Here is an 18,411-nt window from a genome sequence, read left to right on the forward strand (position 1 = left end):
TTCCTTTACGGAATTAAACCTAAGTAAACTTATATCTTCCTCAGAGTACAAAGAATAAATAAAAATTACTCAAATTAGTCCAGTAGTAGTAGTGTTTTGAGCTTAGAAGCATATTTTTTGATTCAATACCTGTAGAGTATTTTTAAATTTACTTATGTCTACGTAATTGATGTTACGAATTTAAAAATATATATATTCGTTGTAAAGTAAAATCTGTATAAAGATGAGATTACGAATGTAATCTAATAATCTGTGTATCTAATAATCTGAAAGAAGTAATTAAAAACTAAGTATTTTAATATGATTAGACAATTCACACCAATTGACCTAGTTCCATGCTAAGCTGGTGAAGCTTGTGTTATGGGTACTAGGCAACGGATATACATACATATTATAGATAGATAGACATATAAATACATATTTAAACACCCAAGACCTAAGCACAACACCTAATGCTCATCACATCGATGTTCGTCTCAGCCGGGCATCGAACCCGGGAACCATGGATTCGCAGTCTAACCACTAGAACAATGAGCCGTCATATCTTAAAACTTTTATTATAACAAAAACATATCTATAGTCCGACTTAGTAGACTTTCACTTTTTTTTAGATAATTAGTTAACCAACAGTGTCTTAAGATTATTCATACAAATTTTTATCTCTATAACATATTTTTCTTATACATATATATTTGTGGCTTATAAACAAAACTATGAGCTCCATATATGTCACCTACAATTCAATTGTACCGAAACGTATGCGTACGTCATACATACAATAAACTTTCATTTTCAGACCATAAACGCGTCGTCAGGCATACCAAGGAGGTAATGATGTTCCGTATACGACCTCATCCGTCGATCGGTGCCATTGAGCTCGTCAAACTATGTGTAGCTTAAGAGCCAGCCAAATGACCAAATACTAATAATAATAGAATAAATCCAAGCGCACTTTTTGGAGCAGGTCCAAGTGGTTAAGATGGCAATTCTCAACATAAACGCATTCGAATCTAAGCTGTGTTCTTAAGTTTTTATTTTTAATGCAAACTTATTCATTAAGGAGGAGGCGGCCTTTACCTGTGAAGGGGCTCCGATCCGATCAATGGTACAAAGAATAACAAGAAAAGAATCTATAATATAACAAATCTGAACTGTATTTTCAACATTTGTAAATATTGAAAATAAAACTTTATAATTATCATTATTCATAAAGTGAAGGCAGTGTTGGCCTAGTGGCCTTATCGTGCGACTGTCAACCATGAGGTCGTAGATTTGATCCCCGGCTGTGTACTGTACTTTATTTCTATGTGCGCATTTAACATTCGCTCGAACGGTGAGGAAACCGACATGTCTTAGACACAAAAAGTCGACGGCGTGTGTCAGGCACTGGAATGATCACCTACTTGCCAATTAGATTGAAAAATGATCATGAAATCGATTCAGAAATCTGAGGCCCAAAACACCACTGATTTATTTTTATTTTAAAGTTCAGGCAAGCATCATATAAAGAACCCGGCTGTAAAGCTATACAGGCGCTAAAATGTGTTTGCTGCACACGTCATTAATAAACAAAAATCAATTAAAGACCAAAGCTGTATCTAAGAACTATCATATAAAAATATATTAAATAAATACTATACGATAACGAAATTTAAGTTCAATCTATACATAGTATAAAAAATCACGTCCCGCCGGCGTAACACAACGCTTTGGTGTCTTAATACGAAGTCGCACTCATAAACAAGTAATTAAGCACCCATCTCCTAGTCTACACTATTCATCGCGCGATTGTTCGCGCGGTAATGCAGCAAATATGCTAATAGGTTCATTATACAATGGCATTTGTCCTGCGGCGCGCGTACTCCAAACGATTTCGGCGGTTAATTATTTCCAGGATTCGGCGTCACACAAACCATAACTTACATTACGCTTTAAGCATTATCTGAATTATCAATAGCACTTTAGAATGCGGGTTTCGGATATTCGTACGACGTAATCACTAATCATACAAGAAAACAAAACTAGTACTATTGAATTCACGTACAGCGTGCCGTTGTTTAAACGGAACAAATGTAAAGCATTTATTCCTTGATATATCAACGTTATTTTAATTTATGATTCGATTAGACAAAAGATTTTTCGACTGATATCAAAATATATAAACAGAATATATATATATATATATATTATATATGAACAGAATTAGATCCTCTTGTCTTAAAAAACAATTGTAGCGGTGATTTGACACGGTAATGAACGCCATAACACAGAACAGAGCATTAAATAAATTAAAAAAAAATGTGCGTGCGTACAAAGTACACATGTCAGAATTATTACTAAGGTAAAAGCCCCAATAGATGATCATGTACCTGTATGTGATCACTCCATGTATTTGTATATCTATATTCACACTGTTTACACACTGTATACGTGCTAACGATAATATAAATAAATCAAAATTTAATGAATTTATTTGTCATTATAATATTAAGTGTCGAAAATTAATACAAATACTTGATAAATTTAATTTTTTAACTTTATTTATTTGATAATATAATTGATATGTACAATTCGTCATTTGAGATTTCAAAAAATTATTATGCATAAAATATCAAATACATTAATGTGACATAATACTTTACGTAATTTTAATTTTAAAAATAGTATTTCTATAACGAATTTCACTCTCTCTCAATCGGTCTCAATCACACTCTCCCTTTTTTTCGACAAAAACGCTGCACATCTTCGTGACGTTCCGTAAAAATTTTACCCTCATGCGCTAAGTTTCACTTCAAAAAGAAGTAAAAATTATAAACCACAGTAAACAGTTTTTATCAGTCTTTACCGGCTCAAATTTTAAAAAATTGTACACTTTTTATAAATAAAATTATTACTTAGTGATATTTCGTCCATAATTATTTGTATTTTTACTGTTTAATACTCTATTAAGTGTGTGCATTAAAGTTTTCTTTTTAGTATAAAAGATTGAGGAACTACTTAGAGATAGCAATCGTTCAGTGCTCCGTCGAGTTTTACATTAGCTTAAAGGTTTGGATACTCAAAGCTTTCAGACTTGACCTGCAGCTCAAACCGAGCTTTATATTCATGGACCGTGAATATTTATATGAATAATTAACTGGGGACGAACAATTTAAAATGTTAGAGACTTTTAACATATAAAATCGTATTTGACATGACATTTCCTCCTTTCCTAGTCCTGAATCTTTTTCTGAACTAGATGCACCTTATACAGTCATGGTATCTGTTCATTTCTTCTTTCTACCAACATACCTTATACCTTGAATTCTCACCATAATCAGCTGAATCGTCGTTTCAGCCCGTTGACGTCCACTGCTGGACATAAGCCTATCTCCTTAATTTCCAATACGGCCGCTTCTCCGCGCTCTGAATCCAAATTCCCTCCAACCTCACCAGGTCGTCTGTCGTAGTGGGAGGGCGTTTAATGTTTCGCCAACTGGTTCTCGGCATCCACGCCAGAAATTTATTACTATTTAAGCTTTTACGGCCTTTTTGGTATATCGGTTCGGAGACTTAAGTTCATTTCTAATTTGATCGCGTAGAGAAACACTGAGCATAACCCTCTCCGTAGCTCGTTGAGCGATACGGAGCTTGTGCACCAGTTAGCAGTAAGAAACCAAGTTTCAGAGCCGTGGCTCATCATCAGTAGGACGCACTGTTTGAAGACTTTAAGCATTGAGGGAGGGAAACCGCTGAAAATACGCTTTTCAATTTGCTGAAAGCTACCCAAGGCGGATTCTTCGACTGACCTTCTTCTCGAAGTTGTATCTTCCCAATTGTATTGAATGGCCTAGGTAAACGTATTCATCCACTACCACGAGAATTGAGTTCCCCAATGCTACTTGACTGACATAATTTTTGTCGTACCTGTGTTCATTTCAAGACCGACTTATTTTGACTTTCTAAAGGTCAATGAGCATTCGGTTTAGATCTTCCCGTGCGAACCATGAGAACACTATTATCGCGGTAAAAAGTTTGGGACATATAACATCGCCCTGTCTGACACCTTGCTGATGTGTCTTAAGTCTGACTGTTGTGTGCCCCGGACAGTCAGATGTGGTCGATTGTAGTGGCTTTACGGAAACCAGCCTGTTCGCGCGGTTGAAAGTCACTTGCATTCGAGACGGTTCGTGACAACTACAGAAAATAGCGTAGACACGCGGCTCAGTAGTGCGGTGATGAATACATCACCTTTACGCAGCATGTGTAAAACAACTTACTATACTCAGATAGCGGTTCGTCTGTTTCTTCTTTTGCCATTGTTGCAGGATTTATAAATTACTTTAAATCACACGTAGATGTAACTATACATATGTAAAATTTTATCAGATCAGATCAGGTTTTAAAGATTACCTTACATTGACAGTAAATTACGGGAACTTATATTTATAAAAAAACTCTGCTGTCTGACCAAAATAGATCATTGTAGCAGTTCCACAAACAAACAAAGGAAACTGAGACATATTTGTAAGGTTTTCAAATTGATTCATCTCGTGAATTATTTTAACTAGTCCATAATAATATTTAAAAAACCCAATAAACCTCAAAAGTACTGGTCCGTCCAAAAATTCATTCACAATTTTTGCATTATCCCTAAGCTATTTTTATTATTATCCTTCTATATTCGTCACAAATGTCAAAATTACGTGGATACATTATATGGATGGATTAAATTATATGGAATATGCGCTACAAATCTAGCTCAAGATCCTCCCCTGACATGTCCGCTTGTCGTAAAATAAAACTTTTGACGCACTTCGAAATTAGGTTAATAATATGAAATTTGGCATTCCTTTGAGTAAACAGTGGTGTTATCGTAACCCAATTACTCCAGATACCACAATTGTGACAATAAAAACGTGTACAGTTTCGGTATTTTAAACGGTTTTTCGATTAAAAGTATAATTTCGTAGTATATTTATGATCGCACATAGATAATACCCATATAACAGAACCGAAAGAAATTAGTAGCTGCTTTGAATTAATCAAAATCCTTTTGACTCTAAAGGCTATCCATATTAAAAATGAATCGAAAAATATGTTGCTTAGCTCAAAGCTCGAAGACGGCTGGACCAATTAAAATATTTTTTTATTTTATTTATTTCTTAAAATCTGAGGAAGGTTTTTATGGAGAAAAACTTGGAACATAAAAAAATAATAGTTTTATTTAGTACTAACGTGTTTATTCCGGAAAAGCGAACACTCTCTATGGAATAGCATAGCAAAATGTTCCATAATATGTTGGTACGTAGCTACTAAAAAGGTAGGCTGACTAAAAAAAAAAATCAGTGGCGCTACAACCTCTTTAGGTCTTGGCCTCAGATTTCTAAATATGTTTCATGATTATTTTTAAATCTAATAGAAAAGTAGGTGATCAGCCTCCAGCGCCTGACACACGCCGTCAACTTTTTGGGTCTAAGAAATGTCGGTTTCCTCACGATGTTTTCCTTCACCGTTCGAGCAAATGTTAAATGCGCACATAGAAAGAAAGTCTATTGGTGCTCTGCCGGAAGCCACTAGGCCAACACTGCTAAAAAAAAACATATTAAATAAATAAATATTAAGGCGAAAAGAATTTCGCGGGCGCAACTAGTAGTCTATATAACAGGAGGCCACAGGGGAATTAACACGGATGAATGATGCCACAGGGTATATCCCAAGTAAACGTCGCACACAGTGCGTGCGTTTTCCAATTACAGAGCATTTTGCGACTCAGTGCCGCACAATGCCGCATAATGCTGAAGCTTAATTGGAACGTGAATTAATAATAATAATGCATCAGCAGAGTGCGCTAAGTCAGTGTTGACAAAAAAATGGTCTGAATAGAGTTAGCAACCTCATTAATGTATAAATAATGTGGTAAACAATAATAATTGGTTGAAAACTTTTTACGCTTAATTTAATAATCAAATTATTTCATTAAATTTTTTTTACTGAAATAAGAGAAAACCTTTAAAGAATATAAGGTTTTAACAAGCTTAATTAACAGTAAAATATTTAGTTTCATGTAAGAAGTTTACATAATTAACGTTTTGAGTAATATTTTTTAATGATTTCTAAAAAAATTATATACTTTTTCAAAACCATTGCAATTTTTTCTAAAGTATAATCCTGTAAAGTAAATTTGTTTACAGATCCGAATTTTAAAATAAAATTGTATTCATATTTTAAATGTGGAATATAAAAAAAGTAACTATCTATACCTTCATCCATACTAATATATTTTTTTTTAGCAGTTTGAAATAACTTTAATTATTTTCAAAATCTACGACGAAACGAAAGCCTTACAAATTTTTCAACAATAAATAATATTTACTAACGAAAATTTCGATAAATGCCAACTTAAAGATAAATACTGGTCAATTTTCTGTCACTGTGTTGGTATTGTTTGCGAGAGCATTCGTTTTGAGAGTGCTCAATTGTGCGAAGCGTTGCTGTAGTTGGAACACTCAACGTTGAGCATTATGCCGCAAAATGCGCTCTAGTGCTGTAATTGGAAAACGCACAGTGCGTGTAACAAAACATAACCCATAGGTTCTTGGCTAAATTCCTCGCGAAATGAAATGTTTTAAAACACACGCTTACAAAGAAACGATCAGCCGGTTAACTATTAGGACTTATATAGGTACTTTAACATACTTTTATTTGATACATATGAATTGTAAAATTTTCTAAATCAATAGTTATTTCTCCACGCTCTAGTGTCCAAAGCTCTTCAGACACCTCCGGCTTGATATGAGCGCTAACAGTCACATTTAGCCACAGATAGAGAGACTTAGCAAATATCACTCTCGCATGTCAAAACCGTATTGGATTTTGACACTCATATGTGAAAGGACGGGTCAAACGCGTAGGATGTAACTCCGGACGTCCCATAACCGTGGCCATTGCAATTAAACCACGAATGTCACTGATTATTTTTAGAAGCCGGTGATGAATTAACGGCTCGTGTTTACAAAACCAGCTGTTGTAGATACATTTTTATTTACAATGAGAGGATTTTTCGCCCACACAATTTTATGTTCCCTATAATTAGATTCTTGTGAGATTCTATAAATAATGTTATTATTAGTGACCTAATCTAAAGGGTACGAACAAATTTACCTTATCTATATTAAACAAATTTTAATGCTGATAGAGTAAGACATTATGACAGAAAGAAAGATTTTATTTGGTTTCTATTTCAATAAAATTCACCTTTACTAATACAATAATATTTCCTAGGTAATATTGCATAGGTATTGAGATGAGATGATGTGATATTTTTATTGCTTTTTACCACAATACATCATGACTGAACAATAAATATTTTTTAGAAATTGATACAGACATATTATAACCGTGAATATTTATATGAATAATTAACTGGGGACGAACAATTTAAAATGTTAGAGACTTTTAACATATAAAATCGTATTTGACATGACATTTCCTCCTTTCCTAGTCCTGAATCTTTTTCTGAACTAGATGCACCTTATACAGTCATGGTATCTGTTCATTTCTTCTTTCTACCAACATACCTTATACCTTGAATTCTCACCATAATCAGCTGAATCGTCGTTTCAGCCCGTTGACGTCCACTGCTGGACATAAGCCTATCTCCTTAATTTCCAATACGGCCGCTTCTCCGCGCTCTGAATCCAAATTCCCTCCAACCTCACCAGGTCGTCTGTCGTAGTGGGAGGGCGTTTAATGTTTCGCCAACTGGTTCTCGGCATCCACGCCAGAAATTTATTACTATTTAAGCTTTTACGGCCTTTTTGGTATATCGGTTCGGAGACTTAAGTTCATTTCTAATTTGATCGCGTAGAGAAACACTGAGCATAACCCTCTCCGTAGCTCGTTGAGCGATACGGAGCTTGTGCACCAGTTAGCAGTAAGAAACCAAGTTTCAGAGCCGTGGCTCATCATCAGTAGGACGCACTGTTTGAAGACTTTAAGCATTGAGGGAGGGAAACCGCTGAAAATACGCTTTTCAATTTGCTGAAAGCTACCCAAGGCGGATTCTTCGACTGACCTTCTTCTCGAAGTTGTATCTTCCCAATTGTATTGAATGGCCTAGGTAAACGTATTCATCCACTACCACGAGAATTGAGTTCCCCAATGCTACTTGACTGACATAATTTTTGTCGTACCTGTGTTCATTTCAAGACCGACTTATTTTGACTTTCTAAAGGTCAATGAGCATTCGGTTTAGATCTTCCCGTGCGAACCATGAGAACACTATTATCGCGGTAAAAAGTTTGGGACATATAACATCGCCCTGTCTGACACCTTGCTGATGTGTCTTAAGTCTGACTGTTGTGTGCCCCGGACAGTCAGATGTGGTCGATTGTAGTGGCTTTACGGAAACCAGCCTGTTCGCGCGGTTGAAAGTCACTTGCATTCGAGACGGTTCGTGACAACTACAGAAAATAGCGTAGACACGCGGCTCAGTAGTGCGGTGATGAATACATCACCTTTACGCAGCATGTGTAAAACAACTTACTATACTCAGATAGCGGTTCGTCTGTTTCTTCTTTTGCCATTGTTGCAGGATTTATAAATTACTTTAAATCACACGTAGATGTAACTATACATATGTAAAATTTTATCAGATCAGATCAGGTTTTAAAGATTACCTTACATTGACAGTAAATTACGGGAACTTATATTTATAAAAAAACTCTGCTGTCTGACCAAAATAGATCATTGTAGCAGTTCCACAAACAAACAAAGGAAACTGAGACATATTTGTAAGGTTTTCAAATTGATTCATCTCGTGAATTATTTTAACTAGTCCATAATAATATTTAAAAAACCCAATAAACCTCAAAAGTACTGGTCCGTCCAAAAATTCATTCACAATTTTTGCATTATCCCTAAGCTATTTTTATTATTATCCTTCTATATTCGTCACAAATGTCAAAATTACGTGGATACATTATATGGATGGATTAAATTATATGGAATATGCGCTACAAATCTAGCTCAAGATCCTCCCCTGACATGTCCGCTTGTCGTAAAATAAAACTTTTGACGCACTTCGAAATTAGGTTAATAATATGAAATTTGGCATTCCTTTGAGTAAACAGTGGTGTTATCGTAACCCAATTACTCCAGATACCACAATTGTGACAATAAAAACGTGTACAGTTTCGGTATTTTAAACGGTTTTTCGATTAAAAGTATAATTTCGTAGTATATTTATGATCGCACATAGATAATACCCATATAACAGAACCGAAAGAAATTAGTAGCTGCTTTGAATTAATCAAAATCCTTTTGACTCTAAAGGCTATCCATATTAAAAATGAATCGAAAAATATGTTGCTTAGCTCAAAGCTCGAAGACGGCTGGACCAATTAAAATATTTTTTTATTTTATTTATTTCTTAAAATCTGAGGAAGGTTTTTATGGAGAAAAACTTGGAACATAAAAAAATAATAGTTTTATTTAGTACTAACGTGTTTATTCCGGAAAAGCGAACACTCTCTATGGAATAGCATAGCAAAATGTTCCATAATATGTTGGTACGTAGCTACTAAAAAGGTAGGCTGACTAAAAAAAAAAATCAGTGGCGCTACAACCTCTTTAGGTCTTGGCCTCAGATTTCTAAATATGTTTCATGATTATTTTTAAATCTAATAGAAAAGTAGGTGATCAGCCTCCAGCGCCTGACACACGCCGTCAACTTTTTGGGTCTAAGAAATGTCGGTTTCCTCACGATGTTTTCCTTCACCGTTCGAGCAAATGTTAAATGCGCACATAGAAAGAAAGTCTATTGGTGCTCTGCCGGAAGCCACTAGGCCAACACTGCTAAAAAAAAACATATTAAATAAATAAATATTAAGGCGAAAAGAATTTCGCGGGCGCAACTAGTAGTCTATATAACAGGAGGCCACAGGGGAATTAACACGGATGAATGATGCCACAGGGTATATCCCAAGTAAACGTCGCACACAGTGCGTGCGTTTTCCAATTACAGAGCATTTTGCGACTCAGTGCCGCACAATGCCGCATAATGCTGAAGCTTAATTGGAACGTGAATTAATAATAATAATGCATCAGCAGAGTGCGCTAAGTCAGTGTTGACAAAAAAATGGTCTGAATAGAGTTAGCAACCTCATTAATGTATAAATAATGTGGTAAACAATAATAATTGGTTGAAAACTTTTTACGCTTAATTTAATAATCAAATTATTTCATTAAATTTTTTTTACTGAAATAAGAGAAAACCTTTAAAGAATATAAGGTTTTAACAAGCTTAATTAACAGTAAAATATTTAGTTTCATGTAAGAAGTTTACATAATTAACGTTTTGAGTAATATTTTTTAATGATTTCTAAAAAAATTATATACTTTTTCAAAACCATTGCAATTTTTTCTAAAGTATAATCCTGTAAAGTAAATTTGTTTACAGATCCGAATTTTAAAATAAAATTGTATTCATATTTTAAATGTGGAATATAAAAAAAGTAACTATCTATACCTTCATCCATACTAATATATTTTTTTTTAGCAGTTTGAAATAACTTTAATTATTTTCAAAATCTACGACGAAACGAAAGCCTTACAAATTTTTCAACAATAAATAATATTTACTAACGAAAATTTCGATAAATGCCAACTTAAAGATAAATACTGGTCAATTTTCTGTCACTGTGTTGGTATTGTTTGCGAGAGCATTCGTTTTGAGAGTGCTCAATTGTGCGAAGCGTTGCTGTAGTTGGAACACTCAACGTTGAGCATTATGCCGCAAAATGCGCTCTAGTGCTGTAATTGGAAAACGCACAGTGCGTGTAACAAAACATAACCCATAGGTTCTTGGCTAAATTCCTCGCGAAATGAAATGTTTTAAAACACACGCTTACAAAGAAACGATCAGCCGGTTAACTATTAGGACTTATATAGGTACTTTAACATACTTTTATTTGATACATATGAATTGTAAAATTTTCTAAATCAATAGTTATTTCTCCACGCTCTAGTGTCCAAAGCTCTTCAGACACCTCCGGCTTGATATGAGCGCTAACAGTCACATTTAGCCACAGATAGAGAGACTTAGCAAATATCACTCTCGCATGTCAAAACCGTATTGGATTTTGACACTCATATGTGAAAGGACGGGTCAAACGCGTAGGATGTAACTCCGGACGTCCCATAACCGTGGCCATTGCAATTAAACCACGAATGTCACTGATTATTTTTAGAAGCCGGTGATGAATTAACGGCTCGTGTTTACAAAACCAGCTGTTGTAGATACATTTTTACTTACAATGAGAGGATTTTTCGCCCACACAATTTTATGTTCCCTATAATTAGATTCTTGTGAGATTCTATAAATAATGTTATTATTAGTGACCTAATCTAAAGGGTACGGACAAATTTACCTTATCTATATTAAACAAATTTAATTGCTGATAGAGTAAGACATTATGACAGAAAGAAAGATTTTATTTGGTTTTGATTTCAATAAAATTCACCTTTACTAATACAATAATATTTAAATATTGCATAGGTATTGAGATGAGATGATGTGATATTTTTATTGCTTTTAACCACAATTCAGCATGACTGAACAATAAATATTTTTTAGAAATTGATACAGACATATTATAAGAAAAGATTAATAGTGATCCACAATTATCTTGAAATCAGGTTTAATCTGTTAATTATCAATGATATTATTTTTACTGTACTTTTTTAACTACTTTAAAAGTATATAATTTTGCAATAACACATATATCTTCAGTAGAAACAATATAATAAACTAAAAAGGATCTAAATATATACTTTTAATTAGTACTAAAAGTGCTAGCACACGGATATCAGTCTTTAAGGAAAGCCTGAAAGGATTTTTTAAATACAGATACTTAACGAAGCAAAATAAATCTTTATTAGATGCATATTAGGATACTTCAGTATGTTATCTGAATTGTACAAATTAGTATCATGTACCATTATAATACAACTCTTCCATGAGACAATTGTTTCTTACAATAATTAAAATAAAATGATCAGTGATATTATTTACATAACCATATGTTTATTATATGCAATTGTATGAGTGTATTGAATCAATTAAATTTCTACATGTTAAACATATTGTTAAAAATAACCATGTTGAGTCATTACCATAGCGTATATTATTTTTAGTTCAACATTATGTATGTTTGTTGCTACGTAGGCTTATCACTGCCATTTATATTGATATTTTAAAAGATAATTTCTTTGTTGCAGAGCAAACTGGAATTTAAAGCAGCATTATAATTATTTTTTATGTGATTATATGACTTAAAATTGATAATAGCATACATCTAAATGAAGTTTAAAACCAAAAATTATGTGAAAATAATACTTTTAATAAGTAATTCATGTGACTAAATAATTTGAATCAATTATGTATTTATTTCCTGGCAATTAGCCCCCTAATAACCTAACTGAGAAATTAAATCAGTGTAATTGTATTTTTTGAAATAACTCTTTCGTCTCTACTATCAGATTGCGTTTACATTGTGTTGAAAGAAAGCTGATAAATAATTTAGATAAAACCATGCAATAAGACTGATTTATTTTTAATAAATAAAGAAGATAATATGTACTAGTGACTCTTAGGTGTGAGGTGAGTAAATTTGCTGGCATACTAAAACTAATATCATATGATTTTACTTAACAACTTTTCAATTAAAGCCTAGAATGGGTTAAAAAAATGTTAGCTCGCAATTTCTTCTTCTTAATGGAGACCAACAAATTTCATCAGCATATTAAAAAAACTTAAGACACATGAACTTTTTGAAATACTTGCTCAGGCAGAGCTAAAAATAACAACATTTAAATACATAATTAGTATATGAATGGAAAGAATAATGATCAAAGTAAGGTCATCTTGAAACGCCTGACCAATCGCACACAATAGTATAATAGCTATTACATATAGTCCTGTAATGCTCAAGTCTTAAATTATGTATAATAATAAAGGGTAAAAAAAATATGTGACCAATAATTGAATATATATTCATGATTCACATATATAAGGGAATCAGCATAAGAGCAATTTTACCAAATAGAAATAGAGATTTCAAGGTAGAGTTTTTTATAATAAAGTAATATCTAGTGAAAATATTTTAAAACAAAAATCCAAGTCAATTAGTTATATTTTTATGCATCATTAAATCAATATTATTACGAATCTCAAATGTTTTCTAGTATTCAGTAAGTAAGGCAATGTAATGTATAAATTAGCTGATTTTTTTTTAATGATTTTGAATTTTACTTTAATTAGCATTTTTGTTTAATTAGCTATTTCCAAAAATAAAAAAATAAATACTAATACTATATAGGTATCGATTTATTAATTTTTTAATGGTTTTTAAAAATTATCATGGTTAGGTGATTATTATTATAATTGGTAATATTGCGAAAAAAAAATTAGGTTTTGGCATGGGTTATGGTAACAGTTTTCTTTCATTTAGGTTGTTTTTTTAAATATTCAATTAGGGTACTTACCAACAGGTGGGAGTGGCGTTATCCACCGTGTCCTGGTTGGCCTGCGAGGGGGACTCTGCTCCCCTCGCGCCACCCGCCACAGAGGAAGCCGTGGTGCCGCTGTTCCACACACTAAGCCCACATCATCACTTCACTCTTATTATCTCCACCAAACTGACACCAATTGCATTGCTACCTGAAAACACCACGGCACTTCACTACAACCGCACTTGACACTTCCGCGCGCTAAGAACTGACACTGGGCTGCGATCACGCCCAATAATCACCAAGAACAAACTTATCTCACGAAAAAATGGCAACCAAATATTAAGACTCGCCTGATCGAATCATCTACACCACCATGGTAAACTAAATTATTTATAAACTTTCACGAGTTAATTATAGACCAGACGTTACTATTAACGTTTGAACATAAGTAAAAGATGAGAAAATAATATTTATAAATAGCTTCAGATTATTTTGATACGAATTTATATTCGCTAGACATCACTTCATACACACCCCTGTTTTGGGTGAATAGATCCTCTTCTTATTTTCTATTATGATTTAAACATGCGAAATTGAGCACGATTTTGTGAAAGATTACAATTTAATTAAAATATGACCTACACCCTGATAACTACAAAGACATTTTTGTAGCGATGACAGCAATCCGTATCGGCTTCACAGAACTAGAAAAATCAACATGTCGTCTGTGATATGAAAATGTCTCAATGAAAATCTGTTGAATACAGTTTATAGATATTAGGGGTGTGGCTGATATAATTTTAGATTGAACACAATAATAATATGATTAATACAAATTATACGGTGTGTGTTTATTAAATAGTATTATATTTCATTATTGGCTATTGGCAACTTCAGTGATTTGTGGCGGTGCTATTAATATTATTTAGTTATTATTTTATGAATATTATACTTCTTCACTGAGGTTCATACTTTTTAATCAAATTGTAAGATTGTTAACAGTTGAGAATAGTATATAATTATGTTTTCTGTGTATTAAATATAAACAAACTGTACCATATAAACAGTTAAAATGTACTTTTCCTATTATACATGTTTCTTTGTAATTTCTGACAGCATAATAAAAATCAATTTCCTTTTCTGTTATGTTCTTGTGTGTTCCACTGGTGTGTTTAAAAATAAACAGACAACAAAGCCGGTGGAACTACAACCCATGGTCTTGGCCTCAGATTTCTATATCCGCGTCGTGATCATTAATGACTTTTCAAATAGTCAAGTAGGCCTTCTATGCCTGACACACGCTGTCAACTTCTAGTGCACCTGAACTATGAATCTACGACCTCCGGGATGAGAGTTCAAATTTGAGATTAAATATTTTATATAGTAATTTTGCCTAATAAAGTAATAAAACAATGGAAAGAAAATTCATTTTAACCAGAGTGACAGCCCTAGGTCTCGACTCAGTATTAAGGTCCTTTTCAGTGTATGATTACACAAATCAAGTTGTTATCAGTGAAGCAATGGTAATAGCAATGTTTGATAAGTTCAATGTTAAAATATTTTAATAGTAAAATATTCTTCAAATCTTGGTACAATTATAACAAGAAGATTACGTAATCCTGATTTTGCGTAGAATGAAAAGCCAAGACTTCATAGATAACAAATAAATCAGCTGTTGTCACCGATAAAAAAAAATATTTTAGACAAAATACCTATACCAGTCAAGAGTCAACTTTCAACAGATAATATGTTCTGTTGATAATGAATATGTCAAAAGCGATTAGATGGCGGTTAGACTAACACGTTTAAAAGGCAAATCCTAAAATATATAAAATAATTGAAGAAATATCCAAAACTACGTAGTACGTAATATAATTATAATTAAGATGGCTACGTCAAACACTCTGCGGCTCTTAGCTGTTAAATTAGGTTTGGCTAACGAAGTAAAAGTTCTGAGGTTCGTGTTCATTTTTTGTCTATAATTGTGTCTTATTACTTATACAACACAACAGGGTACTTCGAAGGGTAGTTTACTGATGATCCCCTATCTTCCTGATTGCTAACAGTCTTCGACTCATGCGCGTTATAATAAATGATTGCTTTTAAAACAAGAGAAAAATCCAAGTATATATCCTAGTTAAATTTTTGGCTTTGATTTTGAACCTAAATATTTCTTCCTATTCCTAACATACCTGAATTATGTTTACACAATTATTATACTTTAATAATTTTTCAGCAAAGCTGCAGAATTTGAACGCTTACTTCAAATTAAATCTACTCCAGGGAATAACTTTTCAGACACAAGTAAAATTGTAATACTTCTAGATTTGGCAGCTTCTTTGCTTGGTACTAATTTTGATCAAGTAAGTATTATTACTCTTACTACTGCAGTTTGATATTCCAGCTGTTTAACCTTAGAAATACAGTTCTAGATTTGATCACAAATGCAGTTTTTACCACACTAAAATAACAATTTAATGGTGTTCTTATATTTTTAGAAAACTGCTGTTAAGTATTCAGGGTTAAAGGGACCAAGCTATAGAAATACTAGAAAGGTGATTGAGAATTTACTTGAGTTGGACAATGAAAAGCTATCAATATCCACACTGTGCTTGAACCTACAGTGTACCGGAGTACAAGATCTTGCTGAAAGTATCATGAAAGAATATGAAACAAGCTCTAAAGTGGTATGTTGACCTTAGTTTAAACTAAAGTTGATGCATAAAATAAAATAGATAACAGATCATTTGTAGATTGATTTAAATTAAAGATAGTAGTAAAAAATATCATGAAAGTTATAGTAGTATAGCTTTTTTCCTATAAAACTCTTTAATTCCAGGTATTGGATTTGACATTACCCCATTATGTTTGTATGGCAGTATACCAGGCTTGTAGGTAAAAAAAAAAATTATTTTATTTTTTAACATAAATTTCTATAGAAATCTCAAGTTTTTATAATGTAAGATATTTAATTGATGAATTACTAAAAAGGATGAAAGTTGTGCTTTAATTCATGTATGTTTGTATCATATTAATTTCAACCAGTCACAATTTGTATCAATATTGATATTGATCAAGAAAGCAAAATATGAATCAATTACTTAGTATCTATTTTTTTATTGGCTCATTTTACTAGACCCCTCCTTAATATTGCCATAATACCTTGACTATTCATTTATACAATTAAGCCATACTTATCTCGGAAAATTAATTCACATTTACAGAATCAATAGAGTAAAGATAACAAAATCTAAAATAATAGAAAAATCCAGATTAAAACCTGGGCAATGGAGTGAGTTGGATGCAGAGTGGACTAAAATTGTGGATGAAAAGTTTCTTGTTGTTAAAAAAAGGGGACGGCCACCCAAAGTTGTTATTGAAAGTAAGTATATATCTTTATAAATAAAATCTCTACTATACCTGTCCACATCATATCCCTAACTATCATACTGATTGATCTGAAATTATTGTGATTCATGTGCACATTTTATATATTGTCCCTTTCACTGTTTACATATGTTTTAATTCCTATGTTTTGTTCCATAAGTTTTGTCTAAATGGTAAAAATTTTGAAGTAAGTACGTTGTATAAGTAAAATAGAATTTTTAGATGTGATAATAATAGGATTTTTGTACATCTCCGGCGGAGGGAGGGCAGCCCCCAAAGTAACAAAGCACAGGCATGAATAAAACGCCTACGGGTTTAAAATAACACTCTATTGGTAGAACAGACTAGTAACATATCAGTTGAGATTGTCACAATAATTATTACAATATAAAATGTATGTTTAACGAATTTCAATACAATACACAAAATTATATTTAATTTTTTCTTATACTTAAACTTCAACTCCGGCAGTCATAATTACTTGAAGGGGTTCCAATCAAGGCACTCCGAGACTCCTACATACTCAGTATCATCAAATTCAGGCGACTTATTTCTAAATCCAACCCCACACAGTGGTTGCCTGGAAGAGATCGCTCGAAAGCGATAAGGCCGCCAATTTATCACTTTTTTATTTAATTATGTCATTTCTGTACATGCAACGAAGTGTTATATAAATAAAATAAATGATAAGAATGTCACCATGATGTTAGGCAAAGATGTTAACTTGTCCTTATAACTGGATTGCTTGGAAGAGATCGCTTTTAGCAATGTCTGTTGCAGTGTGTAATTTTTTGTTTTAATTTTATATTTTGTAAATCGGTTTTGTGATGTGCAATAAAGTGTGAATAACATAAATAATTAAAATAGATTGATTTTTGGTACCATGTATAGTCACAAATCTGCTTCACTAATTGTTTCTCTTATTCAATCAAATCAACTCCTTTATTTCAATCACATTAACCAAATGCATGTAGACTGGTTTAGAGATTGTGTATACAGTTAAATATGTTTAAATTTTTTAGATGAAAATGAAATGGAAATAGATTCAAGTCCTATAAAAGAGACAACGGAAACAAAAATAGAACCTTATGAGGATTGGAAGCGAAGAATGTTAGAACAAGCTTACAAGGAGTTGAGAGAGTTACAGAATCAAAAGAGAATAGGTAAAAACAGGGTTAGTTTTAATGAAGACATGCTACCCCGAAGATCTTCAAGAATGACACCACAAAAATCATCAGGAATGACACCACAAAAATCATCAGGAATGACACCACTAAAATCGCCATCTAAACAAAGAACTCCGCAAAAGTTTTCGCCATACAAAAGTCCGGAGAAAGCTAGGCTAAGACTGAATTTTCCAAAAATTTGAAAAGTAATTAAGGATAATTGCCAGCTAAGAAATGCGACATTGAGACTTAAAACTTTAATATTTAAAAACTAAATAAATAAGCAAAAACTTCTGTATTAATAATAATATTGTGTTTTTTATATTTAAGTATTTTAACATGAGACATTTTTAAATAAAAATTA

General features: G+C 32.7%; 2 protein-coding genes across 4 annotated transcripts in view; one reads left to right on the forward strand and one right to left on the reverse strand.

Moving 5' to 3' along the window:
- LOC125050138 (guanine nucleotide-binding protein G(s) subunit alpha) overlaps positions 1-14,221 on the reverse strand; it is a 28,760-nt gene extending 14,539 nt beyond the window's left edge. The window contains exons 1-2 of one of the 3 annotated variants that reach the window (XM_047649765.1): positions 14,137-14,221; positions 13,528-13,702 (exon numbers count right to left, since the gene is read on the reverse strand). The gene's annotated coding sequence lies outside the window, so the exon portion shown is untranslated. Of the gene's footprint in view, positions 1-13,527 lie in introns of all 3 variants that reach the window. The other 2 variants (XM_047649764.1, XM_047649763.1) reach the window with 2 other exon arrangements.
- Positions 14,222-15,228: 1,007 nt separating this feature from the next.
- LOC125050150 (origin recognition complex subunit 6) lies at positions 15,229-18,385 on the forward strand. Its single transcript, XM_047649778.1, has 6 exons — positions 15,229-15,451; positions 15,731-15,857; positions 15,993-16,181; positions 16,334-16,389; positions 16,719-16,876; positions 17,904-18,385. The coding sequence occupies exons 1-6, from the start codon at positions 15,381-15,383 to the stop codon at positions 18,248-18,250; spliced, it is 948 nt and encodes a 315-aa protein (XP_047505734.1). The 5' UTR covers positions 15,229-15,380; the 3' UTR covers positions 18,251-18,385.
- Positions 18,386-18,411: the final 26 nt, after the last annotated feature.

The sequence above is a fragment of the Pieris napi genome, chromosome 6 (assembly GCF_905475465.1).
Source record: "Pieris napi chromosome 6, ilPieNapi1.2, whole genome shotgun sequence".
NCBI lineage: Eukaryota > Metazoa > Arthropoda > Insecta > Lepidoptera > Pieridae > Pieris > Pieris napi.